Here is a 27,783-nt window from a genome sequence, read left to right as displayed (position 1 = left end):
TACTTAACATGGCAAGTCTAATTATACGCGATGAAATAGCAGCTTTAACTATACGCCGGAAAAAGCCAACTACAGACGCCGTAAAAAAATGCGCCGGCCACTCGTACGTTCGTGGATCGTCGGAAATAGCTAATTTGCATACCCGACGTGGAAAACGACGCGAACGCCACCCAGCGGACGCCGAAGTATTGCATCTTAGATCCGAAGGCATACGAAGACGTACACCTGTCGGATTTAACCCAGAAGCCGTCGTATCTTGTTTTAAAGGATTCAAAACAACGATACGACACAGGAAATTTGAAAGTACGCCGGCGTATCAGTAGATACACCGGCGTACTCGCTCTGCGGATCTACCCCATGGTACCAATTTTCAAAAAAGAGCCAGGATACATATTTGGAAATTTACAGACCAGTCAGCCTAACATCAATAGTATGAAATCTATTGGAAGGAATGATAAGGGACCATATCACTGAATTTCCTAATCAAAATAGCATCATTAGTAGTAACAAACATGGATTTATGAAAGACTGTTCTTGCCAGACCAGCCTTTTAACATTCGATGAGGAGGTAATTTGGTACATGTCACATATCTACAGTGGGTAAAAAAGTAAATACTGTGCTGATAATAAAATTGAGCAAAATGCTAGTGAAAGCTAAGCTGCGACACAATTAACATGTGAAACCATGCAAACAGAAATATGTAAGGGAAAATAGTCGTGCTAAACAACCTGAGAATAGAGTCATATACAAAAAGCCTGAAATCAGTAGTGCACCAAAATAAACAGTGTGTCCAACAAAAATAGATTGCTGGCTGAAATCACCTACATAATCAAATGTAAACGACTGTTGAAAAGCATTGAAAAGTTATTCACCTTGGTTCTTGCTTTTCAACAGTCGTTTACATTTGATTATGTAGGTGATTTCAGCCAGAAATCTATTTTTGTTGGATACACTGTTTATTTTGGTGCACTACTCATTTCAGGCTTTTTGTATATGACTCTATTCACAGGTTGTTTAGCATGACTATTTTCCCTTACACATATCTACAGTAGTTTTTGCTAAGGCATTTGAAACCGTAATAAACCAAAAGATTTGTATACAATCTGTGCTCAGATCAATATTGACAGCTGCACCAAGTGAGACTGAATGCAAACCTACCAAATAAATCAATAAGGAAAAAACAGGTGCTCTTATCCATTTAAATTAAATAAGGTGTCTGTCCCTTTAAGAATGTATATAACCAACAATGTATAACTCATATATATTATATTTCAGCATGTAAATGTGCAAAACATATCAAATGTGCTAAAACAAAATCCATACAAATAATAAAATAAATATGTGCAAAATAGCAATTTATCAATTCCTATAATTGTACAAAAAATAGGAATCCACTCCACAGTGCAGATCTCCAGCAATGAAGATCAGTATATGACTGTGATGGAAAGTGCTTTGTGTGCATACAACAATTTACCAATTCATATATATACAACTTAGTTCACTTGTGCAAATAAAGTCCAGTGCAAATCCACAACAATGAAGATCAGTACATGACCATGATGAAAAGCACTCCTAGTGCAACAAATTGATGACAGCCGTGCTCCAATGCTCACGTGCAATATATAGCAGCTTACCAACAGCACACAGCAGCAGAGCTTATATGCATGAGAAACTCTCCTAGCTGGCTTTAAAAAGCAGCTATCCACGCTTGAATTACCTACATGAGACTTGATGCTTCCTCATATTCCAGGGTAGCCAGTTAAAACAGAAAACAGGAGAGCTCCATAGTGCAGTAAAGTATTACATGAAAAATGTATTTAAAAATAGGTGCACTTACATAGAAGCAATCAATCACAGAAGTAAGATCACAGATGAGAACCCCGTCATGAAATCAAGCCGCCAGAGAACTCAGTGACCTCACAAAATCGGCTCTGCCCAATGCATTTCTCCCAGTAGGGCATCTGCAGAGATAAGAACTGCTAGGAGTGCGGTTGCAGAGTATAGTGGCATATTTTCTGAATGGTCTATACTTGTAAGAGGGGTGCCCCAAGGCTTTTTCCTGGGACCAATTATGTTTAACTTGTTCATAAATGATATAGATGTTGGAATTAATAGTTCAATCTCAGCTAATAGTACTAAGTAGAATTGCACCTACCGATACTAGTATTGGTATAGGTGCCTATAGCAAGCATTTGCACAAGTACTTGTACTCTTGCACATGCTCCAATGCTTAATCCGACACCTGGGCAGCCTCACAGGTGATCGGTGCGGTGGTGGGAGCAGTTACAGGCACGGATCTCCCTGTATAGCGTTTAGTAAAGCAGCTGACAGACGCTTCTTCTCCTCCCCCTCCCATGGCTGTCAGCTGATTTATTGAAAGCTATACAGGGAGATTGGTGCTTATAACTTCCCTCACTACTGCAGTGATAACCCCTGACTGTCCCATGTGTCCTCCTCTGGCTCCCTGGGTCCTCTTCCGGCTCCCCTGGTCCTCCTCCAGTCCCCATCCATGTCCTTCTCTAGTCCCTCTCCGTGTCCTCCTCCGGTCCCCCTCTGTGTCCTTCTGTGGTCCCCCTGTCCCAGATCTGTCAGGATGAAGAGCAGAGGAAGGAGCCGGTAATTATGTCATTTACTGGCACCTTTTTTTTCTGAATGAACAGCCAGTGATCACTGACTCCATTCATAACTGAGCATCGTAAACTGTGTTTACAATGCTTCAGTTTATAAATAAACAGGATCCTCTGACTCCTGTCCATTCATCTTCAGTGCAGCTGAGGCTGCAGAGAAATGAACTGGTGAGTCTGTGTCCTTAGTCCCTTTCTTTGTCTTAAAGGGGAGAGGACAGGGGTCTGTTTATACCCCAGATATCTTACAAAAGCGCCCCCCCCCCCCAACTGGTCTGATAAAAAATAAATTATCATAAAAAATAAAAATTGTAATACATATTTAAATGTTAAATTGTAGGACAATAAAAAAAATGATTACTGCCCCCCCCCTTTAAAAAATAAAGCATTTAAAAAAAAAATATATATATATATATATATATATATATATATATATATATATATATATATATATATATATATACATATAATAATACAATTGTAAAAAAATAAAAATAAAAAAACTACTGACACATCTCATCAGTGCCACCTATCAGTTCCGAACAGTGCTGCATATCAGTGCCACTGTCACATGACATTTAAAAAAAAGTATCTGTAATCGGTATCAGCAAGTACTTGAAAAAAGTATTGGTACTTGTACTCAGTTTTGAAAAATGCAACCCTAGTACTAAGCTAAGCAGGGAAATAATTTCACAACAGGATATAGCATTTTTACAAAAACAACTAGGCAAAACAGAGGAGTAAACTGCTGTATGGCAGATGAGGTTTAAAGGGGTTGTAAAGGTAAAAGTTTTTTTACCTTAATGCATTCTATGCATTAAGGTAAAAAAACATCTGACAGCACCCCCCCCCCCCCCCCCCAGGCCCCCGTTTTACTTACCTCACTGTTCGAAAGTCCCGGGCGCGTGCTTGTCATCCTGTTCGGTTCCCATCCTGGCCGTTGATTGGCTAGACTGGGCGGATTGATAGCAGCGCAGCCATTGGCTGGCACTGCTGTCAATCACAGCGGGGGGCAGTAGAACCATCTTCTGCACAATAAATGCTAATTTTTACAAAGGAAACTGATAGTAAAGTACTGTAAAAATTTGCGTTTATTGTGCAGAAGATGGTTCTATTTACAAAGTAGCGAGATAAAATGGGCATGTATTATACATACAGTACATGTCCATTTTATCTTGCTATTTTGTAAGTAGAACCATCTTCTGTGCAATAAACGCTAATTTCTAAAGCACTTCACTATCAGTTCCCTTTCCTTCCATATACTAACCATGCCGTTGGGGGAGATCTCTTGCGGACAGGTTCAAGACATCAGTCACTGCTGGATCTTTGCCTTTTTTGACTCCTAGACTGAAAAGCTAAGGGTCCCCTAGATCTGGTGAGTGGAGATACTGAAGGGGAGTGAGTCACATCACTGAGTGAAAGTTTCGAGCATGTTGCACTTAACAAAGGATCGGAGCACAAGAGCTTTTTATTGGGACATTTTGCAATATATAATTATATAATTTGGTTTCGTTGTTTATCAATGAATCTTTATATTTATTACAACTGTTACATAGCACACAAGCATTTTCAATATCCTTTTTGGGATACATCTGCACATTGTTTTGATTAATTTCCTGGACGGTTGCAAGCGCTGTCATTTATTTTTACATTGATTCAAGTGAATAGCACCTTGTGTACAGCTGCTGCAAGTTTAGTAATTAATATATATATATATATATATATATATATATATATATATATATATATATATATATATATATATATTAATTCTTTACACTTTTTCACCGTAGTGTGAGTTTTCCCCAAATCAATGAAGTCATCTTAGGCAACTAGACTTTGGAGGCTTACATTCTTAGATATTGTGAGACAACTTTAATAAGCAAATAGGAAATGTGAAATTTCCCCAGCAGGGAATGGTGGGTCCTGAGAAGCAACAAAAATCCAAACAAGAATAGGTAAATAGACTACGTGCTCCCCTAGTATATGGCAATTTTACAGGTGAAGGCCATGCAGCCCAGTAAACAGTTAAATTACAATATTACTATGTAATATTTCATATTTAACCGATAAGAACATGCTTATGACCAAAATAAATAAATACATAAATAAATAAAATTCAAACAAAACCACTATACATTACCTTTAGTCAAAAAAAATAGACATGCAGGCAGACATACAGCAGGTTTCGCAGACAAATCTTATGTTGTGTGGATCAATACAATAATTGCATTCCAGATGTATCTTGGGATTTTTATATCACCAAGCTTCATCCCCATAATCTATCTATCCCTCCATCTTAGTATCACAGTAAACATTATTTCCTGAAACTCTGAGTTCCTTCCACTCCAGTGTTTGTTCATGTTTGCACTGCCAAAATGCACGCATGACCCAGCCGATTGGAGATTAGTAATTATGAGAAAAGAAGCAAAAAAATGTTTCCTCCAGAACCATGACTATATTATAATGATGCACGTATTTACAGTTCTAGTTTCTGTTCTCAAAATTCAGCATAACACAGGTGTTTCTGTGCTTCATTACTCAAGTATTTCATTTTAGACATCCTGAAAAATGTTGTTTTGCTCGTCAAACATTTTGCATAAATATGGGGAAGAAACCAAGGGGCATTTTATATTTACCTTTAAAATGTAAGACTTGTCTGTTACATATTTTATTACCATGTGGGCCCACTCATGAAAATGCATGCTTACATTTTTAGGTCTGTTTAATCCTCTTCAGTTTGCTTCCCGAAAAATATATTATCATTGTTTTAACCTTATATGTTTTTATTATGCTTCCTTGCTAATCTTTTAAGCGACTGGCAGCAAATTGAAATACCCAGAATGTCTATTTACGTCACCCAGATGCCGATGTGTGTGCCGGTGGCCGCAATGTCTGCCAGGTACCCGCAATCAGCAGTTACAGAGACAGGGACGTGGATCTCTGTGTGTAAACACAGAGATCCATGTCCTGTCAGGGAGAGGAGACCGATGGTGTGTCCCTTGTACAAAGGGACAACCATCGGTGGCCTCCCCCAGTCAGTCCCCTCCCCCACAGTAAGAATCACTCCCAGGGAACACATTAACCCCTGGATCACCCCCTAGTGGTTAACCCCTTTCCCTGCCAGTCACATTAATATAGTAATCAGTGCATAACATTTATAGCACTGTTCGCTGTATAAATGTGAATGGTCCCAAAAACGTGTCAAAAGTGTCCGCTGTAATAGTCCAGTTCTGATGCAGATAACCACCATTACTAGTAAAAAAATAAAAATAATAATAATAATGTCATAATTCTATCCCCTATTTTGTAGGCGCTATAACTTTTGCATAAACCAATCAATATACGCTTATTGCAATATTTTTTTTTTACCAAAAATATGTAGAAGAATACGTATTGGCCTAAACTGAGAAAAAAATTGTTTAAAAAAAAAAAACAATTGGCATATTTATTATAGCAAGAAGTAACAAATATTGTGGGGTTTTTTTTCAAAATTGTTGCTCTTTTTTTGTTTATAGTGCAAAAAAAAAAAAAACGCAGAGATGATCAAATACCACCAAAAGAAAGCTCTATTTGTGGAAAAAAAAGGACGTTAATTTTGTTTGGGAGCCACATCGCACGACCAATTGTCATTCAAATCGTGACAGTGCTGAAAGCTTAAATTTCGCCTGGGCAGGAAGGGGGTATATGTGCCCAGTAAGCAAGTGGTTAAATAAGTTTTATATATTGTCCAAACTTACATTTAACTACTATCTGCTATCTGTTTAAATATCAAATACAGTATTATAACAATAGCCCAAAGCTGCTATAAATCAATAGTAGTTATTGTATTTCATATTTAACCACACGCTCCCTTAACTAATGGAAATTTAATTCAGTCTGTGGATGGAAGGAGCTACATAGCTAGGCCAATAAAAAAGGTAAAAAACAAAACAACATTTTCAAACTGGGAAAGGTTAGGTGCTTTTTATTTCTCTGTAATAAAAAATGATGATGAATAACTGTAACATGTATTAGACAAATTTAAGATAATGAAACTGACCTATTTGTTTCAAAGAACAATCTGATTGCAGAAAAAAAAAATTGTGAGTAGCTAAATGCAGAAAATTTGGATACATTTAGTAAATTTTTAAAATGATCATATTTAACCACTTGTCCTGCAACAGGTTTTACCATCTCCATGACCAGGCCATTTTTTGCTATTCAGCACTGTGCTACTTTAACCCTTTCCCGACCGCCGCATGTACATATACGTTGGCAGAATGGCACGTACAGGCACATTGGCGTACCTGTACGTCCCTGCCTAGACGTGGGTGGGGGTCTGATCGGGACCCCACCCGCGACTTGCGGCGGTCGGGTCCCCTCGGGGAGCGATCCGGGACGACGGCGCGGCTATTTGTTTATAGCCGCTCCGTCGCGATCGCTCCCCGGAGCTGAAGAACGGGGAGAGCCGTGTGTAAACACAGCTTCCCCGTGCTTCACTATGGCGCTGCATCGATCGAGTGATCCCTTATATAGGGAGACTCGATTGATGACGTCATTCCTATAGCCACACCCCCCTACAGTTGTAAACACACACACAGTGTACACCAAATCCTACAGCGCCACCTGTGGTTAACTCCCAAACTGCAACTGTCATTTTCACAATAAAGAATGCAATTTAAATGCATTTTTTGCTGTGAAAATGACAAAAATCCCCAAAATGTGTCAAAATTGTCTGAAGTGTCCGCCATAATGTCGCAGTCACGAAAAAAATCGCTGATCGCCGCCATTAGTAGTAAAAAAAAAATAATTAATAAAAATGCAATAAAACTATCCCCTATTTTGTAAACGCTATAAATTTTGCGCAAACCAATCGATAAACGCTTATTGCGATTTTTTTTACCAAAAATAGGTACAAGAATACGTATCGCCCTTAACTGAGGAAAAAAAAAAAATTTTATATATGTTTTTGGGGGATATTTATTATAGCAAAAAGTAAAAAATATTGCATTTTTTTCAAAATTGTCGCTCTATTTTTGTTTATGGCGCAAAAAATAAAAACCGCCGAGGTGATCAAATACCACCAAAAGAAAGCTCTATTTGTGGGGAAAAAAGGACGCCAATTTTGTTTGAGAGCCACGTCGCACGACTGCGCAATTGTCTGTTAAAGCGATGCAGTCCCAAACTGTAAAAACACCTTGGGTCTTTAGGCAGCAATATGGTCCAGGGCTTAAGTGGTTAACTAGTAATTGCGGGGTCCTGCAACACTGTATGAAAATGAAATTCATATAATTTTTTTCAAACAAATAGAGCTTTTTTTTGTGGCATTTGATCACCGCTTTTTTTTTCTTTTTCTATATATAAATAAAAAACAAATTGGTTTGTGTGAAAGTTATACCATCTACAAACTACAAACGGATTTGACCCTAGCATGATTTTGGGCCGAACATTTGCCTGTTCGGCTGTTCGCCGAACACTTGAATTTGCAGGGTATTTCACCCCTATGAACACCAGCAATGCACTGAGAGCTGCACAGTGAAATCTGCACCCTAATTGGGCAAAACTTTGCCAAATCAGGGCACAGTGTACACTAGATATGTGCATTCCCGTTCGTACGAATGTTGTTTTCGTACGAAAATGTTCATTTTCGTACCCGCAGAATAATGTGTACATACGAAAAAATGAAAGCACCAAAATACGAAAATGACGGGATTACGAATGAGCCGCATAACGAACAACCGCAAATGCGAACGATCTGACGAAAATACGACAAAACGAAAACGGCAAAAGAACGAAAATTACATCTATAACAAAAGATTTGCATTCTGTATCCTGTTTGAATGTGCACATGTCTAGTGTACACCAGCAGTGTTGGTTGGTAAGGAGCGGGGGCCAGGAAGCCGGCTGTGGCGTCCTTAACAACCGATGAGTCATCAGCTGTCAATGGGTTTCTCTGCTGGCAGCTGAATAAAAAAAAGTTCCTGTAATTTATTTTTAGAAACGTACATGGGGTCCCCCCCCAGTCCCCCAGAGCAGCCTGGCAGATCAGAATAGGGGAAGGGACAAGCGAGCACCTCCCCTCTCCTGAATCATACCAGACCACATGCCCTCAACATGGAGAAGTGGGTGCTTTGGGGCAAAGCACCTCAAAGCACCTTGTCCCCATGTTGATATAACCTATAGGTTAGCCTAGAATGTGGTTTACCTTTAGGTACTGTAAATATCTCCTAAACATGTGCTGTTTAAGAGATATTTACCTTGTAGTGCCGTTTCCTCCCAATCGAGTGCTGTGACTGGCAGCTCCGGTGTGCATGCATGGGAGTGACGTTGCGCGACTCCGGCCAGTCACACAGTCGGAGTCCACGGCCCCAGGTGCGATGCATACTAGCCCATTATGCTTCTACTTTGCAGGGTTTGCAGGGCACAAAATGGGACGTAAAACCCATCAGGGTTTACTTTCCCTTTAACATTATGCAGAACGTTGCTCTGTGCTGGCGATATGTTTATACATGTCAACCTTGCACAACTATTGACACATTGCACAGCTGTTAGCTCTCTAGACCTGTTATCAATGACAATCAGGGTCCTCACTAATAACTGGTAACCAATCAAAGTAGTTCCTGCAACCTTCATGTTATATTGTTCATCTGACACCTATTTAATAATTAAACTGTCAACTGTGTAAGTTAATTACAGAGCTATTATTAGGCTTACAAATTTGTCATAAGGTTATTGTTTAGTTAACTGACACGTGCTGTCTCTAAATTTGGCAACACTGACCTTAGGTCCAGAGAGGTTAAGCTAAAAGTGGAATTAAACCCTTTTACCTTTCTATCTATCTAGGATGTTTCCATCTTAGTGTCCATTCAGATCTGCAGTTGCTATGGTGCTGCACGCATGGCATGGCATGAAAAATCAGAACTAACATAATCACTGGCAACTGTCATATGGAATGCCTTGAATGAATCATACATTGCAGTAGGCAGTAGGGATGAGCTTCGAGTTTGAGTCAAACTCATGTTCGACTCGAACATTGCCTGTTCGGCGAACAGCGATCAAATAAGTGGATAAATTAATTATAAAGTCCAATGTGACAAATCACAACACCAATGTTACTTTCTACATCAGGTTCCCGAAATCTTCACCACTTGTGCTCATAGTTTGGATGTACACTCACCTGAGTTTGACCCCTTTTTACAGGTAGGTCAAAAAGCGCTTATGCCATTAGAGGCTGTGATTTCCCTGGTGTTCTACTCTGGATTTGGTTCTCCAGTAGTGCAAGATGGTCATCTGTAAAGTCCCCCAATATAAGACAGGATAAAAGACCTCATAGTGTAGTATTTATTAAAATTGGTATTTTAAAATAACAAGAAATGGTATTGCACTCACATGTAAAAGTGTCTGAACACCAGCACTAGTGTGTAAATCATGTGCAGATGGGGTGGCTTGGCCAGAGCTGCCATGCATTCCAAGCCAACTCTGGATTCCAGTCCAGAAATTATGTCATATGGGACCCAGACACGATGGACACCGGATCCGGGTTCCGTGTGACATCATTTGCGAACTCCACTTTTTCTTTATATTCTTTTTATTTAGAGATAAAAATTTCCACTCTTAAAGGGGCAGCCACATTTACTTGTTTGTATTTAATGATCTTTTTGAGGCTCCATACCTTGGTATATATACACATTTTTTACATTTCAGAAATACACCTTTCAGCCCCCTGCTGGCCATTCTTCTCGACCAGGGATTGGCTGAAACTATCCAGGACCTGTAGCTGCAGGCTTCTAACAGTAGAGCCAAAAACAAAATTTGCCTCACTTCTATCACTTGAATTTGGAGGGTGCTACACATAGCAGAAAAAAAAATCCAATGTGCTTTTGGGGCAAATCATGCCTCTGCTTGAAATAGTTTCAAAACGGGGTAGTTAATGCTACTGTTAGCAAGTGTCCCTTTTAAAACATTTCAAGGCAGAAAACAACAAATCTATGTGGTATCCATCTGACGTCTGTTTAAGCACAATATACATTCTGAACCCTGATGAAAGGTTGTGGAGGGGGAGGGGGGGGGGGTCTGCTTGGTCCCAACAAAACGTTGGCTCATTTTTCTGTTGTGAACTAATTTTGTCATTAAAAACTTTGGACCCTTGAATTTTTTTGCTCTCACATTAGACCTTATATGACCCACGGCATTAGCAGTTTATAAAAGAAAAATTCCAGGTATGGACATTATTACATAGTTACATTGCTCCAACTTGGACCAATGTACAATGCATATACTGAACATATCTGGCTGATCCCCTCGGAAGCTGGAAATTACTGTATCAAGCACCGCTATTACAATGATCTCCAATAGTTTCCAGATTCCATGCCATGTAGCTGCCTTGCTGCATTGTGAACACAGGACTTGTCACAGGCGATATTCAGAGAACTCTTTGCATTTTCTCAATTGATTCAATGCATTCCCTGATTGGATGAGGTGGAAAGGCAGGGTGGTGACACCACAATCTCTATATTGTCCAATCAGAGAATGCTTAAGGGGTTGTAAAGGTTCATGTTTTTGTTTTTTAAATAACAAATAAGAAGGCCAGTATGGTGGCCTGAGTTTATGGGAGGAGCCCGGAGGGTATTCAAGCAGCCCATTCACCCATGCGCTGTCGGTTCAGTGTGCGGTACTACACGTCACTGGGCCGACTCTTCCCAGCTCACCTCATGTCCGTGAGTCTGCGCATTCAATCGCAAGTGCATTGCGGCTTCTCCCTTCATGGTCTTCGTCGGTGGTTCCTGCTTACTGTCGCAGGTAGTATTCAAACCTTTTTGTATCATGTGCAATCTTGCAATTCGTTAAGCTTCCGATCCTGCATCCCTTTTGTAAAAAAATCTGCCTCTGAGTTATTGTTGCTCATGTTCCAACATCATTCAGGTGTAGTACATTTGTAATTTCCTCCTGCCAAACATACGATTAATTTGTAAATCCAAGCCTCCGAGCCACTGGTTATAAAATTGACTGTCCATGGTTGCTGTCTTATCCATTTGGAGAGTAGCATGTATTGTTTGTATGGGTTCTTTGGCAGATTTAGGTGGTAATTAGTCCCACCTAGTGCCTTGTCTGCACTTGATTAGCCTGGGGGGATGGGTGGTTGGTAGGTGTTCGGTTTCAAAGCAAGGGGTAGCATATACTCTACAACCAATTCGTATCAGATTTGTTCAATACTCCTTACTACCGATTCGTATCGGATTAATTTCATGCATTTTACAACCGTTTTGTATGAGTCATTTCTCCTTATAACCGATTTGTATCAGATACATTGCATACTTTCTACCGTTGCCATTCGTTATTTCCCTCATGCCATGCGTTTTAGTTCCCGCAGCGGAACTTACAAATTGTTTGTACATGGTTCTTCTCTCTCATTTATTTACCAAAGTTATTGCCTGTGCGTCACACTCTTCGGATGTGTTGCACACCCACTCCAGTCCAAAGCAAACCCAAAATGTAACATCATCTCAGTTACCCCACACTCGTCTAGACCTTTGCAACCACACAATCTTGTCTCAGCAACCGGACACCCGTTCAGACCTTTGCAGCCATACAAAGTCGTCTTAGCAGCCTGATACTCACTTGAGACCATTGCAAAATGCAATATCGTCTCAGCAACCTGACACCTAATTCAGACCCGTACAGCCATACAAAGTCGTCTCAGCAGCCTGACACTCATTTGAGACCATTGCAAAACGCAATATCGTCTCAGCAAACCTTCATACTCATCGAGACTCACTGACACTCTTGCAACCACACAATATTGTCTGCAGTAGTATAAAACACTTTGCGGCACGCACCTACGTGCAAACCCGAATACAAACTAAACTTGCAAACACACCTCAGTGACAAACAATCAGCCACACAAACACACAGTGGCACCCAGTTGGCCATTCATCTTCAGTGGCACGCGGGCCACTCATACTTTCTCTTTCTTTTTCCCGGAGGTTAATTCAGGTTTCCATCCAGCACCAGCGAGTGCACGTTGGTCTGCGAGTGCACGTTGGTCTGCCAGGGCACGTTGGTCTGTGAGGGCACGTTGGTCTGCGAGGGCACGTTGGTCAGCGAGCGCACGTTGGTCAGCGAGCGCACGTTGGTCAGCGAGCGCACGTTGGTCAGAGAGCGCACATTGGTCTGTGAGCGCACGTTGGTCTGCAAGCGCACGTTGGTCAGCGAGTGCATGTATATCGTCTTGTTGAGCACCTGTGTATTGTCTTGATTTTCTCACACCAATGCAAGATCCAGTCCAAGTTCTCAAACTAGACCAAGCATAAGTAGCAGACTTGGCTATGTGGGACAACTTCCCCACATGATAGAACAGCATTTCAATCTTCATCCCGGCAGTGTCAGTCAAACCACCACAGGCTTTTGCAGACATTTTTCGGCCGCCACTGGTTCTCCAAACCTTGGCCCCCAGAAATTCTCTTAAATTTCTGCTTCACCCAGTCTTGATCACGCCTCTTGCTGTACTCCATCGTGGCAGCTGCCCAAGTCTGGGGCCACACTTGAACAGGACAGACAGTGTTCTTCACCACAGACAATCAGGCCACAGCCGACATCATCAATTAAGGTAGATCTAAGTCACTCCCCATCACGTCCTTCCTGCGCAGGCTCGCGCAGCTGTCACTCCGTCACCAGTTAATATCTTATGTAGACATATTCCAGGCAAATGCAAAATCGCAGCTGATGCGCTTTCCCATTCCAACCTTACTTTTTCCAGCAAGAGTCAGACCCAACAACTATGCCTGTCCCACCCTGGTCATTGCTGACGATGGACTGAAGTTGCATCTCATCAATGCAACCCAGCTTATTAATCACTCCTTGGCACGCAACACACTGAAGGCTTATCGCACTGCTTGGAACACTAACCGCAATTTTTGGCCCCTTGCCCCGAAGCAACAATAGGCAACGTTAGACAGGTTCTAGCCTTCATATCGTATTGCCACACGCAGCTTACCCTTTCTCACAATACTATCACGCCATATCTAGATGGCATCCAGCATTTCCTGTCCCTGCAGGACTCCAGTAAATCGTCAGTATTCTTGAGCCCATGCAGTCAAGTCCCTCCAACAAGCATACAGAAGCATCAACCTGTAATCAGTGGCAAGCGCCTACCTTTCAAGAGTTCCCTCTTTAGGGACATGTCTAAAATCCTTACTCATTCCCTGTTTAGGGCTTTGCCCAGCCTAGTCACCCAAACAGCCATCTACCAGGCCTTCTATGGTTCCCTACGACCTAGTGAATTTACAGTCAGCGGCTCCGGCAGTCAGACACTGCTCCGACACCACCTGACTCGCTTTCGAACAACTACACTCTCAGGCCCCATACACACGAGGGGATTTATACGCAGATACGGTCCAGCGGACCGTATCCGCAGATAAATCCTCTCGAGGATTTCAGAAGATTTCTATGCGATGGCGTGTACACACCATCGCATTGAAATCCGCGCTGAAATCCTCTGCCGATGACGTGTCGCGCCGTCGCCGCTATTATGACGCGGCGACGGGCGCGACGCTGTCATATAAGGAATTCCACGCATGCGTCAAATCATTACGACGCGTGCGGGGAATCCCTTTGGACGGATGGATCCGGTAAGTCTGTACAGACGAGCGGATCCATCCGTTGGAATGGATTCCAGCAGATGGATTTGTTGAGCATGTCAGCAAATATCCATCTGCTGGAAATCCATCCCAGGGGAGATTTATCCGCGGATAAATATCCGACGGAGTGTACACACCATAGAATCTATCCGCAGAAACCCATTTGATGGGATTTATCTGCCGATAGATTCTATGGTGTGTATGGGGCCTCACAGTCTGCAAATGCAACAAACCAGCCACGGGGGTTGGCATCAACCTGTTTCAGACTAACAACGCCTGATGCCCAGTGACGGTGCTCGACCGACTACTGCTCCATCTACCCAGCCAATCTGATGGTAGCTCGTTGCTACCCTTTCTAAACCAGCTCCCTGAGTGGCAGCCAGTGTGTCAAGCATGTCAGAATCCTCCTAAGTAACTTGGGCTTCAAACCCCAGTCAGTTCTCTGGACATTCTTTCTGAATTAGAGCAGCCTCAGCTGCCTCCCAACAGGGAGTACCAGACCATGTAATCAAGATGTGAAAAAAGGTGAAATTCAGCGCCAAAAAATATTAAATAAATATAAATAAAGATACTTAAAAAAAGCTGCACCTCATAAACAATACTGATTGTAATGAATGGAAGATATGGGTAGAGGGCGCTAGACCACTCAGTAATATATTATTAACTAATAAGTGAAGTGATCCTATAGAGAAAATAGCACTATATATGAATACAAAATATAAAGCTAATTAGTCAAATTAAATAACAAAACATCATAAGTGTCTCTGTGTCATGAGTCCATGATATCAAGTCCCAATATTTTATCAAATAGTGTGTCACAGATAAGTGATAAATCTTCTTAGTTGGTTATATCTTGCTTTAAGTGAAAAAAAGGAAAATGCCACCGCCACATTCCAGTCTTCTTTAACACCCAATAACTGTGTTGATGAGAAAAGGATGCGCTTACCGGAAGAAATGGACTACTTTTATTAAAAAGTTAGTCAAAAGAGCCTATGCAGGATTGTGCCTGCATACACATCGGACAGGAAAAAGATCTTAGCCTCATCACCAGGGATTCCAGTTGGGATATGCAAAAAAAGCCAATGGAGATGCCAATAGTGTGATACTGGTTTAATAAAATTATATAAAAATAGAGTATTAAAAACAAACAGCCAAATTGGCCTCAGGGGGGCGCCCCCCTGAAGACACTTATGATGTTTTGTTATTTAATTTGACTAATTAGCTTTATATTTTGTATTCATATATAGTGCTATTTTCTCTATAGGATCACTTCACTTATTAGTTAATAATATATTACTGAGTGGTCTAGCGCCCTCTACCCAGATCTTCCATGTAATCAAGATACCAGGCTGATGGAAGTCTCCTTGTTTTGCCAAATGCATCCCAAATCCTCAGGAAGAAATGGCACAAGCCTTTACCAAGCTGGCTCAATAAATACAATAAATCAATAAAAGCTATTTCCATATCTGAATCTTTTTTCTTGGCATACTGACCAGACCACCAAGGCACACTTCAGGTCTATTTATGTTGTAAGTCTTGTCGCGTGTTTATGTGATCCACATCTCTCTCGGTCAGAGGGTAACGACCATAAACATGTTATACTTACCTCCTCTTACCTCCTCTGTGCAAGGGTTTTACACAGAGCGGCCCCACAGAGAGACACTTTCCATGGTGGCACTCATGCGGGTGCGCTCCTGAGTCCCACTGCTGCGTCCATTGACACAGACAGCAGAACTCATCCCCGCCCTCCCGTGTCACTGGATTTGATTGACAGCAGCTTGAGCCAATGGCCCTGCTGTTATCAAACTTTCCAATGAGGAACCGAGACAGCAGCTGGAGCTGATGTGCTCATCCCCATCGCTGGAACAATCGTGTTCAGGTAAGTAAAAGGGGGGATCTTGGGGGCTGCTGCCCTACAGAAGGCTTTTCACCCTAATGCATAGAATGCATTAAGGTGAAAAAACATGAGGGTTTACAACCCCTTTAGCTTTAATTGTATTCATGAGGTGTTTTTTACAATGATTTAAAGCTTCCAGGGGATCAGCCAGGTGTGGTAAATGCCTAGCTACAAGCCAGACCAAATTAACTATTTAAAGCTATCGTTACCTGGAATTCAGCTTTAAAGCAGAGTTAATGCCTCACACCCCCCCCCCCCAGCAATGAAAAATCAACGTTAGCAGCTACACATACTGTAGCTGCTGACTTTTAATATTAGAACACTTACCTGTCCTGGAATCCAGCGTTGTGGGCACCCCAGCCTTTGTTTTCTTTGACTCTCGGGTGCTGCCACTGCCATTCGTGGTAAGGGAAACTGTCAGTGAAGCCTTTCAGCTTCGCAGCCGGTTCCCTACTGCACATCCGCGAAGTGGGCTGCATTTTCTGAATGACCCTGTGTCGGGGGAAGGCGAACTTCTGAGTGATCTTGCCACGTTGAGATTTCTCAGAAGTGGTGATGGGTACCTGTCAGAAACAGGTACCCGCTCCCCCTGAAAGGTGTCAAATGTGGAACCGGAGGGGAGGCAGATAAGTGGAGCTTCTACTTTTGGGTGGAACTCCGCTTTAATATCACATTGCAGTTTTATTTTTTTAACACACACAGCTGGAATACCATTAATGTGCTATGTGCCAGGGAATGTTTAACAGGTAAACACTCAGTGGCCCAGATTCAAGTAGAATCGCGCAATATTTGCGTGGGCAAAGAGCAAATTTTTTTCTCTGCGCCCACGCAAATATTGCGCTTTGCCCGCGATTCACGGAGCAGTTGCTCCGTAAATTGCGCGGGCAATATGCTAAGCAGCCGGGCGCAAGGCTGCCTAATGTAAATGATCCCGCCGGGGGCGGGAATCATTTAAATTAGGCGCGCTCCCGCGCCGAGCGAACAGCGCATGCTCCGTCGGGAAACTTTCCCGACGTGCATTGCGGCAAATGACGTCGCAAGGACGTCATTTGCTTGTAAGTGAACGTGAATGGCGTCCAGCGCCATTCACGGTTCACTTACGTAAACGACGTTAAATTTGAACGTCGCGAGCGGGAGGCGCAGCTATACTTTAGCATTGGCTGCGCCTGCTATTAGCAGGAGCAACCTTATGCTAAAGGCGCCGTACGGAAACTCCGTACCTTGCGTAGGCAGGGCCCGCGCAACTTTTGTGAATCGGTGGTAGTATGCAATTTGCATACTACACGCCGATCACAAAGGCCACGCCCCCTAGCGGCCAACGCAAGAATGCAGCCTGGGATGTGAAGGCATAAGGAGGCTTATGTTTATCACATTCTAGGCTGCATTCGGTGTAACGAGGTTCCTGAATCAGCAGCACTCGTTACACCGGAGCAAGTAAGCACTTGCGCCGCGCAACTATGGTTGCGCGGGCGCAAGTGCTTCTTGAATCTGGACCAGTGTCTGTTAGTTAATCGGCCTCTTAATTTGATCATAACACACAAAGTCCTGAATCTTTGTTGAAAGGCCTGTACTTTATCTTGTTGAAATTATTAATCACAAGTACGAATGAATGAAGAACAGAATTGCTTCTTTTCTTCCAATTCCAGTTTTTCTTACCTTTTGAGAAACAAATCAATGTTTGAAGAATTTTATACATTTATGACATGTTTACAAGGAAGATGTGGTTGTTTGATGTTTCTCAGATTATTAACATTCCTGCACTATAACTGACAGTACCTTTGATGCACAGATGACATCTCCTTAGTGATAGCAAGCACTGTTTCTGAAAACCTGTTCCAGCTTATGGTTTAAAAGCTTTGCAAATGGATTTTAATACGCTTGTTATTTTCCAATGTAAATGGGTGGCAAGGTCATCATTTAGTGCTAATTCAGTGTATGCTGACAGTTATTTCCTGAATGCTGAAGAGTTTTTCTGGACTGAGTTAGCAAAGCAAGTATTTAAACACTTCGGCAAAGTGCAGCTTGGTAGTGACTGTTAAAAAAGCACTTATTCAGCATGGCTGAACATTTCAAACCAGACTGAATTAAAAGCCATTAAAATATGAACTCGAAATAGAGGTCTGCTCCCAACTATGTTGCATCTCAATATTTTAATGGCTTTTTCACAAATTGCAATATGTTTAAATTCTTCAAGTTTAACAGTACACTGGTTACGGGAAAATGATACATGTAGTTATGACCTCAATTTTATTAGTTAGCAGTGTATAAATGCCCTTTCCTGGACTCTGCTTATTTGTGACATTAGTGCTCTACACCAAAGAGACTTCTCAGATTAAATTGTATTCAAACCCTTGAATTTAACCCTTTGTTGAGTACCTGTTTTTGGGGGTCGTTATAACAATGATCGTGCTGACTGCACATGCCCAAGGGAGTGCATATTTTTTCATTAAGGTAATGTTCAACAGTGACTTCATAACTGTGATCTCCTTTGAGTCATAGGAATTACACATAGCTAAAAAGTTTACCTTTGAAGGTAGGCAAACTATAATTTGTGGCTACAAATCCTATGTGGTTTGCTTTAAAGTAACAATATATGTGTAGCACTACCCCCGGAGGAGCTGCTGTTTTTTCCGGGTGGCACATTTACCTCATGGCTCTTCTGAATCCCTAAGGGTGAATGGTGCATTTAGCAATAGTAGAAGAATGTCCTGCCTGAGTGGGTTTAGTGTACCCGGACAGGCCTCTCTCGCTGACCTGGCAGCCAGGGTATCCCTCGAACCTTAGTAGGATAAAGTCTCTGCCACAGACCCTCCTTGGTGAACGTCAGGGAGACACTTCTGCCACAGGCCCTCTCTGATTATAGTTACAGAGGCAATCCTCCTTAGATGAATATTACGCTGGATCTCCTTCTTTATGTCACCTAGGTACCGACTGACAGGTGATCAATCCTTCAGTGTCCGGCTACCTTGATCCCCAGTAGTTTGTCGAAATCCCATTGGACCTCCAGCCTCTCAATGGGGAGTCCTCAGACGGACTCCCCACCGAACAGCAGATACTGCTTGGGATCCTCAAAGGTGGGAACCCAGTCGCTCACTGGGTCCCGTCGCTGCTCAAATGCTCTGGGCCAACATGGCTCCAGAACCAGGAACACCACGTGGCATGCACGCCCCGGCCAGGTAGGCCATAATGCCGGGTCGCCATGATGTGGCCGCCCTGAAGGTGGGTGCCACACTGGACGAAGAAGACGAACCCAGAACCTATGGCGTCTTCCCCATAAATACTCTCCCCCAGCATGCACAGCGAGGCCCAACCCTTCTAATTGGCTGCTGGGGAAGAGCACCAAAACCTTGACTCCACTGCTGCTACCTACTGCACTGGGGTGGGCAGAACACCCCAGCACAACAGAATGAGCCTACAGAACAACCAAGCTGAGACAGAGACCCTGTTTTAAGCATAACAATTTGGATCAGAGTTTAACTACACTCTGATCTACCTCTAAATTTAAATAGCGCCGGTACTGAAAAATAACCAGGCGCTACACATGCAATTTTTTTTTTCAATTTGAATAGAGTAAGGGAGCATTAGAACTCCCGTAAAATATAATTTTTGTCATTTGTGTCCCATAGCAGAGATTTCCTTTCACTTTCTGCCCCATAGCCAAACAGGAAGTGAGAGGAAATCCCTGCAAATTAGGTGAATTCCTTGGGGACCTACAGGTGACCAGAACTAGTGTCCCCATTGGAGGATTTTTCCTCTATTTATTTTCTGGGGACAACCCACAATGAGGGATTTTATTTTACTTTCACTTTCAATGATAATGGTAAACAGGACAAATAGAAAGGATAAATCTCCTTAATGGGGACACAAACAGCAAAAAAAAAAAAAAAAAACTGACAAGCATTCTAATCCCTCTCCACTCTATCCAAAAATAAAAAAAAGGTTTTGCCGTTAGTTATGTCACTTACAACAGGACTAGATAAATTAACTATTAACAATTCATAGAAAGGAAAGCTTTTGCAGCAATACTCATCTTCAATTTGGAGCTGCTATACACAATAGTTCATTTTTCCCACCTATCCCGCAAATCTTCCAGTTAAATAACGGCTAGCCTCATTTAACCCACTTCCTTTAAACCCAGGCTGTCTTAGAAAATCCCCCTGGGTGCATGTCATCATGAGAACCTTGGTTCACTGTATTACTGGGCTAAACCGCATACAACATACTTAAATATAACAATGTATTTTAAAGCCAGTGCATAGACACGGATAAAAACTGAAAATCTGCTTTGCTAGCAATGTGACTCATAGCCATCCATAATATGGCCTGCAGAGCTTTTATTCCAGATTTGTTGTTTCAGAAAAATAAATGAAGAGGCTGTGTTAGCAACCTATCAAATACTGGCAAATAAGCATAGGGTCTTGTTTTATTCACAAATCACTGTGAATTTGTAAACAATTCTTGATTGCTTGGAAAACACATGTAAATAATTACTCGTACTATAGTTATTACGCTTTTCTCTTTACCAAGCAATAATGACAAAAATGTGTTACATTTTCAGAAAAAATCATGAGATTTTATTAGCAACTTTATATATACAGTATACTGTGTGTGTATATTTAAATATATATTTTTTTTCTTTTACAAATTCCAGAAAAGTGCTTTTATTAGGTCACCTTTTGTCTTCAATGTCTGAATTGCAGTCTTGCAGTCCTACTGCCCTGTGACCACTAAACTTCCAATCTTGACTTATGAAATTATTTGTAGTCAGACTCTGGATACTGGAGTGAACGTAACTCTCCAACCATGGCGACCTGAGGTGTGCCATGGCCTCCCATGAGAGTATGTTTAAAAGAGAGCATACCCTGAGTAGGAGATATGGAAAATGGGTGAATGGGTGGGAAGGATCCCGGAAATGCTAGCCGACGAGAGTGGAGGGGAAGGAGGGGAGATTATGAGGCCCCAAACTCCTCCTACAAATGCAGGATTGCCAATTGCCAGCCTTCTAACTTGTAGTCAGAGTCTGGATACTGGAGCAAATTTAACCCACCAACTATGGCGACCTGAGGTGTGCCATGGCCGCCCGTGAGAGTATGCTTAAAAGAGGGCAAAGAGACACTAACTAGGTACAGAAAGTGAATATTTAAAGAAACAACACGATAAATAATTAATCCAACAAAGTGGCAAAAGCCCGTCTGACTTCCGTGTAGGGATCCGGAACGTACCGACTGTAGCAAGATGATTGCCAGTGTTCCATGTATTTGATGACATGGGAAGGGACCCCCTGCTTGGAAGCCACAGATGCTTCCCCGATCCTGAAAGAGTGCCCTGTGAACTGTTTCGGGTTAAACCCCAAGTTACCAATCAAAATCCTGATATAAGCAATGAACTGACTGGACGAGAAGCCCTGTGTAGGGAAGGGAAGCAACAGGCTGTCGAGAAGGGCTGCAGAGAATAAAGAAACAAGGCGATCCAAAACCTTCACCGGACACCAGGCAGCGTTGGTTTTATAATAGTTAATCACAAACCCTTGCCCCACCTGACAGTTCGTATTGTTGGGGAGTTGCAAGGCAAAATGATCCAGCCACCTGGTAAGACTACCCTTGCAGGGAACTGGAGTGTAGGGACTGGCTTGGGACACCTCCCCAGTTCTAAGGAACCCAAAAAACTGAGGAAAATTGCTGCCTTCAGGACCAAACTGGGACCCAACCCAAAGTGTGAGATAATGAATCTGCTAACCCCTGAGACATCTGACTGTAAATAGGCAAGCACGTGACTGCTGGCCTCCCCTGAGGTTTCTGGATACCTTTGAGTATGGCTTTGATGGGGTGAGCTGCAAAAAATGACAGTAACTCAGGATGGAGAAGGGAAAAGAAATGTTGAACACCTGAATGGTATAGCTTGATGGTGTTGAAGGACAATGACAAACTGTCATGACAATAGGCCATGAAAGCCATCATGTACTTGACACCACAACCCCTGTTGCAGGGATAAATGGACGTGAAGCCACATAAACACCTCCACACCTTCCTGTAGGCCCTGAGCGTGTTCCTGGACAATGAAGCATTCACCAGGCTGGCCTCCTGTGCCCCAAGTGCGTTTAATCCAACCTCAGCTGGGCAAATGATGGAACCAGCATGCCATTCCGATCTGCCTCCGCATGCTGTTGAAAGAAACGCCGGAAATCAGCCCTGGATAAAGCATCAGCAGCCCCATTGTAGACCCCACTGATAAACTCCCCATGAAAATGGAAACTTCTCCTTTTAAAAGATATTGATTAAAAAGATCCGTTAATTGTCCAACAACTATATCCAGAAGTTCTTAGAACTCTGGGATGAATACTATCAGGGCCCATTGCTTTATAAAGTTTTAACCCAAGACAGTTCCTCTGCTACCTCAAATTAATCATCATTACTAGAACCAATATGATTCCCCAACTTGTTATTGTTACTGAATAACCACAGCCCCGCGCACCTGCTGTGGCATGCATTCTGCATGCTCTGTGATAGATGTGTTCTTCAGAAACAGCTGATCACAGATTGGGGTAAAAGGTCAATCACAGCAGCCCTTTACCATGTGATCCGCTGTGTCCAATCAAAGCTAAAACACAATGTAAACACAATTGCAAGTGTGAAAAGGGACATCTACACTGATAATCAGGGCACTGATCATTAGTGTCCTGATTATTAGTGCAGCCTCAACAGTGCCTACCAGTGCCCATCAGTGCCACCTATCAGTGCCATTTAATGCCACCTATCAGTGCCCATCAGTGTCGCCTCCTCAGCGCACATCAGTGAAAAATTAAAATTACTAATTTGCAAAAACATTTATAGAAGCTAAGAAACACGTTTTGTTTTTTTGTTCAAAATGTTTGTCTTTTTTAGTTTGTTTATCAAAAAATAAAAAACACAGTGATGATTAAAGACCACCAAAAGAAAGTTCTATTTGTGTGGGAAAAAATGATAAACATTTCATATGAGTAGTGTTGCACGACTGCACAATTGTCATTCAAAGTGGCCAGTAAGTGCTTAAAGGCTAAGTTGACCTTAAAAAAAATAATAATAATACATGCATGTTTTTGCAGTTAAAAAAATGTGCACATATTTTTATTTTTTTCTCAGGAGCCTGCAGATCATTGCACCCACGATCAGTCTCCTGCACACTCTTCCTCCAGCTTTCTCACCCATATCTGTGTATGAGCTTCTTTTAAAAATCTGAGGAAAGTGTGAATGAACTAAAAGGGTGCTCATCAGTGCCCTCATAGTTAATTGAAAAGGACATGCTGATGGAACTTGCAGTTTCTTAATTCACCAATCTCTGGGGTAAGAAGGGAAAGGGGTGGTGCTACATAGTAACACACTACATGTTACACCCTAAAAAGGAGTGTAACATGTAACATGTTACTAAAGAATGAACGTCTCCTATAATACTTCTTGTTGACTTCTTTAGGCTGGGCAAGTGAAGTGAAGTGCAGAGGTTTGTTCCTTTTGGATCTTCAAACATGATGTCAGTGCCACTCTTTGCATCATCACATTGTGAGTGCAAGCATCTGTAGTGACACTCATTTAAGGTGTCGATTGATGATGCCCTGCACTGACAGTATGTCCACAGTATGTTCTGGGTTTAATAATGTCGTTCAACCTCGAAGACCAAAGACATCTAATGGAAAAAAGGAATTATTGTGGGGAACTGTATCAGTAGAGAAGCATTGCAGGCTGAGCTGCGTTGTTAACCTTCTAGACAACCTTTTCATAAGACGATGTTAGCCCAGAGTTGGGCTTTATTGCTTTCACTTCAATTTTTTATTATACAATTTCTAGAATTTTTACAACATTCTTTGAAATAACTAGCTTTAGGCTAGCAATTGATGAAAACCTTGTATTTTATGAGATACAGAAAACCAAGAATTGTGCATAAATGACTTATCAATATTTACAGCTGTCCATAAATTAATAACATAACTTGTCTTTGTTCTAACAGTGGCTGTTTTTGTTTCATATGTTGAGAGATCAAAACCCGTACAAATATATTCCTTTTGTTTTGTGCTTTTAGCTACCTGATCAGGCCAGACCCACTGTCTTATGTTCCAGGCAATGCATCAAGCCGGAAAAGCAGCTTTTGCAATACAACTGGGCAAGACTCAAAGGATGAAACGCAGCTCTAATATTCCAGAAGCTTCAGTGAATAAAAAAAAAAAAAAAAACATTATTTGTAGCTGTAACATCTTCCAGCCATGTCAAGCCTAAATCTATGGCTAGAAGATTCAAGTAAACACCTGCTTTTTATAGCAGAGTCTGTATGGGGAATTATTGTTACTCATGTCTCAAGCTGTTACTTCAATGTTATTTCCCTACCGTGTAATTTTCTAGATTGGATTAAGAGACCAATGACATCAGACACTTTAGGTAGGATACCAAATAAATAAATGCACTGCAGTATACTGGCTAGTGAGTATGGACCTGTGTGGAGCCAACACCTGGAGCTAAAGAGATGCTATTGCAGTGACCTAGAGTTGAGTATTATGGAACTCTGGGTAGGATGGTCATTGTGAAAAAAATATTTTATATATGCAGCAGCTGTCTTGTACAGAACCCGTGAGATCTTATTAGTGTCTTACTGCTTCCTAATGTGAATTTGTTTTGTATTTAAGTCCTGAGAGTTGAATTTTACCTTTTGACAGATATTATTGCAAAACAAGTTTTTCTATTGCATTGCCAATCATTTTATGTTTTTGGTTTTCCATCAGACAAACACGAAGTAGATCTCTACTCCTGGTTTTAAGGGATAGTCACAAGCTACTTGATTTATTTATTTATTTATTTATTTATGTATGTATTTATTGATTATGTTTTAGTTATTATTTATTTATGTATGTATTTATGTTATACATCAATGCTACACACCATGTTTTAGTTGCAGGATATAATTCTTGATCTGTACAAGTAAAATTTGATTGCTAATTTGTGCATAATTAAACATATATCGAAATGTATGTTTGCATAGTGTTTGTGCTAAATACAAATTATCTAGAAATTTTTACACTCAGTGGAAAATGTGAGTATTTAAAGTTACCTGTTCCCAGACTATGCACCTTTAAATTATTTACATATTCTGAACTAGAATTAAAACAAACCATCATTCACTTTTGTAGCTATTGACACTGTGGATAAATTATTAACCAAAATTTACAGCAGAGGCACAAAAATATTTGAGGATCAGGGTACATGCAGCAAATTCAGAATATGTGCAGCTAGAGAAGTCATTGTTGGCTTGTTTTAGAGCTCTTTTAATGCTTGTTAGAAGCATGGAAAAACTTTAATGTCAATAGTCTGGGGGATGACACACTTTAAACTGTAACTGTTGGCAAAATAAAACATGACAAATATGATGCTATCACTATTTATTTATTTATAGTGATGACAGCCCATTCAATGTTTTAATATTAGGCACATTTACAGTTGTTGTCTAAGTCATTCCCTGACCCCCCCCAACCATATGGGGGCTAATGATGTTCATTCTTTAGTGCAGGGGTGGCCAACCAGTGGCCCACGGAGCTCTCTAATGTGGCCCGCGACCTCCTGCTCTGGAATGGTGGGTTGGCAAGCCCAGATCGCAGGTTACCGACCCGCCATACCACAGCATCAGTATTGTGAATTAAGCTGTTGGTAGAGGAAGAAAGTCTATGGTGCCCTACACTGCACCCATGGTGTGGGTAAACCGCAGCACATCAGTGTGAAAGCAGTCTTAGGCCCTTTTCACATGATCAGCCCGACCAAATGGGACCCTTAATTCACCTCTATAGAGCGACAGATGTCCATTTACACCCGCCTACCTCCAATCCGAAAAACAGAAGGGAATTCGTCCCCTTCCATCTGAGCAGATCTGAGGGCCTATAGAGTAGCCGTGACCTGTCATCTGTCTACTCTGCTCATTGTGGCCCATGATAATAAAAGAAAGTATTCAGCGCTAAAACATAAAGTGGAAAATACAAAATTAAAATAAGATGCTAGCCAGCACTCAGGCCTCGTACACATGACCGAGTTTCTCGGGAAAAAAACAGCAAGATGCTGGGAGATATTTTTTTGCCGAGGAAACCGGTCGTGTGTACATTTTCGTCGAGGAAACTGTCGAGAAACTCGACGAGCCAAAAAGAAAGCATGTTCTCTATTTCCTTGATGGGAATGGAAAAAATTGGCTTGTCGAGTTTCTTGACGGGTTCACAAGGAACTCGACGAGCAAAACGATGTGTTTCGCCCGTCGAGTTTCTCAGTCGTGTGTACGAGGCCTAAGGATAAATTCAAATAAACTCCCCAAACAGACTTATAGTAATAAAAAGTGCAGCGCAAACAAAGTAAATAAATTGATAATTAAAAATATAAAGAGTCCATAAGTGAATAAGTGTAAGAGAAATCCAATAATTTCATTAATGGTGCAAGTCCAGGGCAGGTGACCAGAAAAAAGATCCTCCACCAGAAAGTAAGGATGGCCTCTCACCTCATTAATTCGACCTCCTAGAGGTCACAAAGCATGGTATGCAATCACAGGTCCTGGTATTAAGGGTCAGCAGATTACTTGGCAACTCCGAATCGCAGCAAAGAGGCCCATAGGATATCAGCAGTATAGAACATATGAAACAAAGAGGAAAGGGATCTAGTGCTCTCTGTAGCAAGGTTGTCAGCCTTTGGGGCAGGGTAGTCTTATGCCCTGTACACACAATCGGTTCGTCTGATAAAAATTTTCTGATGGTTAAAAAACGATCTTCTGTGGGGAAATCAATCGGTCAAAGATCCACGCATGCTCAGAATCAAGTCGACGCATGCTCGGAAGCATTGAACTTCATTTGTCAGTGCACGTCGTTGTGTTTTACATTACCGCGTTGGACACAATCGGATTTTTAACTGATGGTGTGTAGGCAAGACTGATGAGAGTCAGCTTCATCGGATATCTGATGAAAAAATCCATCGGTCCGTTTTCATCGGATGAACCGATCGTGTGTACGTGGCATTAGGCTCAACACACACATTATAATCTGATTCCTTTATTACCAGCAATTATGTAGTTCAAGGGCCTACCTGCTTAGATACCAATTGATTAGATGGTTTAGCTAGGTTGTTATATTACATAGCTTTGGTAAATCTAAATTTGATTGTACAAATATTGTATGGTTAGATTGCATTGCACACAGTGACTTATTGTAGATGAACATTCAGTTTTAAATAGACTTTAACGTGTCATTTTACTGTTGTTGAGGGAAAAAAATGGTTAATCAATGCACATTTTAGTGCACATGTCAAAGATTTCAACACACTTTCTGTTTGTTTTTTTACCATGTCCTTGTCAAACTTACCAAATAGGTGGCTCTGTGTTCTGTGTGGAGAGCTGCATCACCTGCAACCCTTTGGTATAGTACTTTGCAACTTCAGTTTTCAAGTGACTCCAACAGGTCATATTGCCAGCCCAAATTCGCTCATCCATGTCTTTATGGACCTTGCTTTGTGCACTGGTCCAAATCATCTGGTGGAGGGGGGTTATGGTGTGGGTTGTTTATCATGGGTTGGGCTTGGCCCCTTAGTTCCAGTGATAGGAGCTCCTAAGACATTAGCATACCAAGAAATTTTGAACAATTTCATGCTCCCAACTTTGTGG

At 41.6% G+C, this 27,783-nt stretch overlaps 1 protein-coding gene across 1 annotated transcript in view; it reads left to right on the top strand.

Moving 5' to 3' along the window:
- KCNT2 (potassium sodium-activated channel subfamily T member 2) overlaps positions 1-25,089 on the top strand; it is a 1,265,156-nt gene extending 1,240,067 nt beyond the window's left edge. The window contains exon 28 of the mRNA XM_040359820.1: positions 24,190-25,089. Coding sequence (XP_040215754.1) covers positions 24,190-24,301 — 112 coding nt within the window. The 3' untranslated portion in view covers positions 24,302-25,089. The remainder of the gene's footprint in view (positions 1-24,189) is intronic.
- The last annotated feature ends 2,694 nt before the right edge of the window (positions 25,090-27,783 follow it).

Source organism: Rana temporaria, chromosome 7 (genome assembly GCF_905171775.1).
Source record: "Rana temporaria chromosome 7, aRanTem1.1, whole genome shotgun sequence".
Classification (NCBI taxonomy): Eukaryota; Metazoa; Chordata; class Amphibia; order Anura; family Ranidae; genus Rana; species Rana temporaria.
The sequence above is the reverse complement of the archived record's forward strand: the minus strand, read 5'-3'. Positions and strand labels throughout refer to the sequence as shown.